The sequence below is a fragment of the Canis lupus genome, chromosome 30, assembly GCF_011100685.1.
Source record: "Canis lupus familiaris isolate Mischka breed German Shepherd chromosome 30, alternate assembly UU_Cfam_GSD_1.0, whole genome shotgun sequence".
NCBI classification, from domain to species: domain Eukaryota; kingdom Metazoa; phylum Chordata; class Mammalia; order Carnivora; family Canidae; genus Canis; species Canis lupus.
This window is the reverse complement of record NC_049251.1, coordinates 26437570-26445210: the sequence shown is the minus strand read 5'-3', so window position 1 is coordinate 26445210 and position 7641 is coordinate 26437570. Positions and strand designations below refer to the sequence as shown.

General features: G+C 48.1%; 1 protein-coding gene across 1 annotated transcript in view; it reads left to right on the top strand.

The window, feature by feature from the left end:
• The first annotated feature begins 6172 nt into the window (after positions 1 to 6172).
• Positions 6173 to 7641, top strand: part of LOC119866906 (RAR related orphan receptor A) — a 711488-nt gene continuing 710019 nt past the window's right edge. The window contains exons 1-2 of the mRNA XM_038580594.1: positions 6173 to 6187; positions 6625 to 6865. Coding sequence (XP_038436522.1) covers positions 6700 to 6865 — 166 coding nt within the window. The 5' untranslated portion in view covers positions 6173 to 6187; positions 6625 to 6699. The remainder of the gene's footprint in view (positions 6188 to 6624; positions 6866 to 7641) is intronic.

The window sequence follows — 7641 nt, the reverse complement described above, 5'->3', positions numbered from 1 at the left end:
GTAAGTTCATCAGTTGTAACAAATGTACCACTCTGGTGGGGGATGTCATGGCAGGGGAAGTAGTGAACATGTAGGGGGGGCAAGAGATATATGGGAAATCCCTGTACCTCCTGCTCAATTTTGCTGAAGCTGCTCTAAAAAGATAAAGTCTACTTAAAAGGGAAAAACACAGTTTTGTAATCACATTAGCCATATCTCAAGTGTTCAGTAGTCACATGTGGCTAGTGGAAATCATATTGGACAACACAAATATGATTCTCAGGGAGACTCTCCTAAGAATTTCCATGTCACTTTAGTCTATGTGATCTGATCTTCACCAACTCTCCTGTGAAGTAAGTAGTTGAAAATGAAAAGGTCATCATGTCCATTCTACTTAACTTTAAGGAAGTGAAGTAAGTTGTTTCACGGCAATGTGGAGGAATCTAATCTATAAAATAACCATGAGACAAGAGAAAGTATCTAGAATCTAACAATAAATGGTACTCCTTTCTTTGTTGATGTATTCAGTTTCCTTTTTTTTTCTGAGCGATATCTCATCCATTTAATTGACAAAAATTGCATTTATCATGTGCTGGACTCAGGGCTTGCATAGATGAACAAGTGCCACAGAGTTGCTGCTTTCAAACAAGCTTACAATCTAGCCTTCTTTACCCTTACGTTCGTCAAAGCCAGCCAAAAATATTTGTGAGCTCAGTATCAGTAGGATCATGAGGGTTCCGTGAAGGACATGGAGCCCAGCACATCACTTCTCTTCACCCAGGTGAATCTTACATGTTTCAGGATGAAAACACTGGGCTGCAGGAGACCTGTTCCATAGACATTTGCATGTTGTCAAATGCCTTCCTCTTATTGGAGTCCACAGACTCAGTCTGTTAGCTCAGAAGCTAACAAAGGGACCAGCAGCTGCCCAGGGCAGGGCCCCTTGCCTTCCCTTCCCTGAGAAAGACTTTTAGCAACTTAGATACTGGTCTCTACGGCAGTTGAAGCCTTATCACTGAATGCCACTTGGTTTTTGATGTGTACTTCTTACCTTCTCCGTGAGGCATGATAGTTTTTTGTCTCTATTTTCCCTAGAATGCAGCTCAATACCCTGCAAATAATAGGAGCACAATTAAGATTTTATAAAATGATGATATAGATGTTATTTAACTCATGACCCAGTGGTACCCTGGATGAATCCTAGCAATTACTCTAATTAAATCGTCATAATACCAACTATGTGCCATATATGTTCTGTGTTAACACTATGCAATAGATGTATTAAGTAAAGCACATACTAAATTTATATTTTCAGTTGTCAGATTTTCTTAAAGTTAAATGAGATGAAATTAACTTTCATAGTATATTTTATTTAACTCAACAGATACGAACTATTGTCATTTCAACATGCAATCAGTATAAGATTATTAATAAGACACTACATGTTTGTTGTGTACTGTCTTTGAAGTCTAATGTGCGTTTTAATGTATGTCATATATTTCAGTTTGGATTAGCCATAGTCCAAGTACTCAATAGCCACCTGTAGCTAGTGGTTACTGTACTGGACAGGGCAGTTTTATACAGTTTTTTATTAAACCCTACAAGATGATTAAGAATAATAGCAAAATTCTGGGTGGCAAGCATTCTAGAGGAATCATCTCATCTACCCTCCTAACAGCCCTCATCTATAGATGAGGAAACAGACCTAGAATTGATTAGTGACTTATTGTCGACCCCCTGCTCTTATGCGGCAGAGCTGGGTCTGGAATCCCTGCTCTGAGGCTACCGGGACAGGCCCCTGATTCACTGGGTGGTCTTGAGCAAGGCAGTTCTCTGCATTTTAGTTTCCTCCTTCACAAAATGGGAAGAGAGTCGCAATGGATCATCCAAAGTGAATCTTCCTCCTTATTTCCTGGCATCCAACAAACCTGGCTCTCCTCTTCCCACCCAAGAGGACCTTGGGTTTACATGGTTCCTGCTCTGATCTCAACAGCAGGCTCTTTCTGGCCAGGACTTTCCTGGCTGGGGCTGGCCTGATGCCGAACCTATAAACCTTGCAGCAGGTTGGAGCCCCTCCCATACCCAAAGCAGTGCTGCGTTTTCATTTGAGTTTCTTCTATTACCAGCATAGAGTTCAGCTTCAGCTTCTTGATGTTTTTGTAAAAGAAACTTGTTGTCTGGGCACTCGGTTTTAATTTTCTGTCCTCTTTGTTCTTAGGCATGTTGTAGATAGCTCCCCTCTCCCAAGGATATTCTACTATACATTTCCATAATTTTCCTGCTTTCCCTCTCCACGAAATGCAAAGAAAATAACTGTCAACTTTTTTGCATATATAAATTTTAACAGCCCATACATGTCAACTAATCTTTTATCCAGGAAGGAAAGGCTTATTTCAAGTGATTGAAAGTTGAAATGCTTAGGTTTTTATTCTTGTTGTGTAATGGAACACTGTGTGGACATGCCACATTATGATTAGTTTATCAGTTCCATTCTCCAAATCCACTAACTCTAGTGAGTGCCTACTATGTGCAAGGGAAGAATCCCTATTTTCAAGAAATGTATCTTTTACCAGGAAGAGTAAGGCAAATGTTCAACCAAGGACAGCACAAAGTAGACAAAGTATGCCAAGGGCCTTAAGAGGGGTACCAAGTACAGCTGACCCTTGAACAACACAGGTTTCAACAACACAGGTCCACTTATCTGTGGATTTTTTTTTTTTGATAAATGTAGTACAGTACTCTATATTTTCTCTTCCTTATGATTTTCTTAATAACATTTTCTCTAGCATGCTTTATTCTAAGAACACAGCATATGAAACATATACAAATTAAGTGTTAATTGACTGCTTACGTTATCAGTAAGGCTTCCAGTCAACAGTGGGCTATCAGTAAAGTTTTTGGGGAGTCAAAAGTTATACGTGGATTTTCGACTGCACGGTGGGTCAGTGCCCCTAACCTTTGAGTTGTTCAAGGGTCAACAGTACTAAGTTCAAATATTTGGCTTGGGGTAAATCAGAGAAGGTTCTACAGAAGAGTTGCCTTTTAGAATTGACCTTGAAAGAAAGGTAGGGTTTCAGTAAACAGAGAAGGCAAGAAGAGCATTTTGGGAGACGAGGCAGAGGCGACTGTCCCTGTCTCCTGCACGACAAGCAGGAGGAAGCGTAGGAAGCAGCACGTGGCATGGTCTGAGGATTACACATGGATTGCAGGGATTATGTAAGGATGTAAGGCAGTTTGGCAAACTCTGCATGAGTGTCACACTCCCAATCCTCCACCCATGGAAGACAGCATTAATTAATCACAGCCCACACCTTTCCAACCAACCTCAGGAGTTCCTTCATGAGATGAGATCGATTTGCCATCCCTGGTGCCGGAGTGCAGAGATAAGTGAGGTAGAGCCTTGAATACCGTGTTGACTAGTTAGTAGTTAATTGGATAGGCAATGGGGAGCCATTAAAGTCTTGTAAGCAGGGGAGTGACATGGTGGGAAATGAGAGCTGTAGTTCAGGGTAATTAACTTGGCAGTGTTATCTGGGATGGATTAGAACGGTTGTAAGACTGAAGGCCAGTTATTTGGAAGGTTACTTTCATGGTGTAGGTGAGCCATGCAGTCTGGAATTGGAGTGGTGGCTGGAGAAGGGAGGGGCACAGGTCACAGAGTAGAACTTAAAGCCCTTGGCAAGTAGGTGAAGATGTGGAGAGCTAGGGCCAGTGGTGAGAGAGAGTCAAAGCTCACTCTGAGGTTCCCAGTAATTACCTTGGACTAAGAGAACACCAACTAGTGTTACCATCAACAGGGGAGCCTGGGACTGGCAAGACGGTAGGGAGAGTCCTGGCGAATTTGGGAAGGGAGAGAACAGTCTGCAAAAAGTGGATTTAGGCTTGTCTCTTCTACATAGCAGAGATTTTCCAAGCCATCCTCTGACAGGGAGCTCAGTAGTGCAAAAGTAAAATAACCATTTTTAAGCAAACACTGTTGCCCTTTGTCAACCAGATCTAAAGAAGGCTTCCATCTTTCCAAATATTTGAAAAATTGGAAAGCCTTAATTAGTAAGCAGGCAAGGGGCGTGAGGGAAGGAAAATATATAAGCCTAATCACTGTGCTTTCCAGGTTTCAAATGCTTCCCGAATCCGGGTAATTTACACTTTAGTAACAGTGATTGACAGTCAAGGAATGTATCTAACTCACTTTTATTTTTCCCTTGGGGAAAGCACTTTCGGTCCCAATTGTTTTAAATTGCAGAAGCAGTCATTGTTTTAGAGAGTTAGGAGGAATGGCTTTTTGGAGCTGGAATTTACCGCTGAAGGGAATATGGATTCTATCTTAATTGACTAAGGTCACTAGGGCCATTTTCAGGAAGGTCTTCCCAGGGTGAACAAATACCAGCTCAGTCAAAGGAGAACAGCAAAGGAACCAATTGAAGGAAGGCTCAGGGGACTAGACCTAAGCAGAAAAATGTTAATGCGTTACTACTGGTACCTGAAAAGGAGCCAGGGGTATTTTTTTGAGGCACTTGTATCCCAAATATAACTGTTGGTGAAATTAATACGAAAAATTGCTGTAAAATGTTTTAGAATAAATATGGAGCAGTGGATATATTTTGAGATACTCACTTCCCCAGAGGCACTCGCTTATTTATTAGACTATGCACTTTGATATATTTGTTTACTTAGGAAAGTCAAGAGTGACAAGCTAGGTCAATTGCATCAAGAACATTATTAACAGGCTAACCAATTGTAAATGGTGTGAAGGCTGTTCTGGAAATCTGTGCTTTGATGTATGGGGAAACCCACACATCTGATTTGGGATGGAGGAGACAATCGTGGCATTGTCTGTAGGCGCCAACAGACAGGCTAAAGCCAGGGATCCTTGCAGAGACTGGATTAAGGTATCAGAACCGTTCACATCTCATTTACATCACTCCGAAGAGTGGACCACAGGTTTTGCTGATTAACACACAGGCCATGGCAAATAGCATTGTGTATTTGAAATCAGACCAAGATCAGTAACATTAACACAAACCATGTGTGAAGTTTGGCATATGGAGGTTCCACTTAAGCAATTATCTAACTAGGTTCTCCCCCACCCTTGTTTTCAAAAAGCATTTTTTCCAAACTAGGAAGGTAGAGAAAGCAAAACGTTCCCTACTTCTTTTTCCCATCCCAACCCCCTAAATACACATATTTATGCCACCTTCTGGTATGTAATAATATTTTTTATCGTCAAAATTTGTGAGCTTTCTGAAAGGAAGGTGGGAGTGTGTGTTACAAATGTACTGATTTCATCGGTGTCTGGGCAGGCAAAAAGAACTGGTGAGTTGAGTACCGAGGCAGAGGCGGCAGGCTACTACCCCCTGAATGTTTTCCACTCACCCAATTTATTTTCCCTCATACTGGAGTTTGGGGTCAAGGTAATAGGGATGCAACTCTCTACTGTCCCTGGATTTCATTAAACGCCTACTATGGGATGGTTGTCTTTCCATGGAAGGGAGGTGTAGAATGACGTCTACAACGATGTCACTTATTAGGAGCTGTTAATTATCTGGATTTTATCGTCGAGGCATTATTAATGCCTCTGCAGCGTATCTCTTACGCACGAGACTGTACATTTAATAGCAAAATTACCGGTGGGAATTGACAATTAGCAGCCGCACAGGAACTAGCTGCCGAGTGGCATATTTCAACCCGCTTAGATAGTCACCAACCCAACAGGCCAAAGTTTTCTTCGGTGGAAACTGCCCTGCCAAGTGGTTTCTGGATCCTTCTCCGAGGAAACAGCGAAGAAAGCTGAGAGCCACCTCTTTCAACCACACCAGAAATTGCCCGTCCATGGCGATTCTAGTCCCCAAATGGGTTTTAGACACAGATGTCTCTCAAACCACGTCTGGAAACCCACTGGCCGTCCCAATCCCCGAAGTAAGAAGTGCCACGTCCCCCCTCCCTCCACCACCTCCACCTCCACCTCCACCTCCACCTCCACCCCCACGTCCACCTCCACCTCCACCTCCACCTCCACCCCACTCCATCCTCCTCCTTCCTTCGTGTACCGGCCCAGGTCGAATTCCTTTTTAGTCTCATCCTCAGTCCTGGGCGGGCCGGCAGGGAGCTCCCTGCGATTTCCCCCAACGTGGATAATCCCATGTGGCTGTTCCCAGGCCGGCTGCGTGCAGAGGGGCACGAGTTCTGTTCCCGAGAGAGAGTCTCAGAAGTAGGCACGCAGATCACCTCGCTGATCTCCATTTCGGTCCCGGGGCCGGGTCGGGGCCGGGGCCGGGGCCGGGGCCGGGGCCGGGGGAGGATCGGGGCAGCAGAGCCTCTCCCCTGCGGCCCCCTCCCCCGCCCCCCGCCCTGCCCCCACTGGCAGCCAGTCTGCGGCTCCCGGCCTGGGGTCCGGAGGGTGGGGGCGTGGGCGTGGGCGTGGGTGTGGGTGTGGTGTGGGGCCGGCTGGGAAGCTCTCGCTAGCGCTGCCTGTGGCCAGACCCGCCTCCCAGCCCCTCGCGGGCGCACACGGCCGCCCGCCCGGACACACTCCGCGCGCTCCCTCGCGCTCCCGCCCGCCGCCGCCGCCTGCTCTCTCCCTCCTGCTCTCCCCGGTCTCTTTCTCCCCCCTCTTTTTTTTTTTTTTTTTTTTTTTTGGTACCATAGAGTTGCTCTGAAAACAGAAGATAGAGGGAGTCTCGGAGCTCGCCATCTCCAGCGATCTCTACATTGGGAAAAAACATGGAGTCAGCTCCGGCAGCCCCCGACCCCGCCGCCAGCGAGCCGGGCAGCAGCGGCGCGGACGCGGCCGCCGGCGCCAGGGAGACCCCGCTGAACCAGGAATCCGCCCGCAAGAGCGAGCCGCCCGCCGCGGTGCGCAGACAGAGCTATTCCAGCACCAGCAGAGGTAGGAGGCTGCGAGAGGGGCTGGGGAGGGGGCGGCGGGCGCCCGGGAGCGGAGCGGGGGCCGGCCGGGAGCGGGCGCCCGGAGCGCGGGGGCCGGGCCGCGCGCGAGCCTGCGGCTGCGCCCCGAGCCCGGAGAGCCCCCCTCCCCTCCCCCCTCCGCCCCCCAAAAATGTTGCAAACTTTTGCAGCCCGTCCTCGGGTCTGCGGGAGGAGAGGGGGGCGGGGGCGGCCGCCAGGAGGGTTGACAGCCGGCGGGCTCACCCCCTGGCTTGGATTTTTCTGCAAAGAGAGGAGGAAAGCCGCGTAGCCCGAATGAAATACGCTCCCCCAAAATACGGAGAACCGGGGAGCGGGGGCCCGGGAAAGAAACTTTTAAAGCGGCAGTGTCCTTTTAAGAAGGAAGGAGGCAAAAAAAAAAAAAAAAAAAAAAAAAAAATCCGTTCGTGGCCACCCTCCTCCCGCTTTACCTCTTCTCCTCTTGACAGTTTCGGCCCCGGCTGCCCCAGACCGGGCGTGTTTTCGGCACCCCCCGCCCCCCGCCCGCCGCCCGCCGCGGAGCTGAGGGGGTGCGGGAGGAGTGAGCGACCCGGGGAGTCCCGAGGGTGGAGAGGGGGCGCTCCTGGATCTGGGGGCGACGAGGGCACCGTCTCCGGAACGCGGCGGGTGGGTTTGGGGTTTGGAGGAAGGGCTGGAGAAAGCGGGGTGCGGGCGCGCGAGGCGCTCGCCCGAGTTGTCCGGCGGGCGCGGCGAGGGCAGATGCGCAAGTTTGCAGCCCCC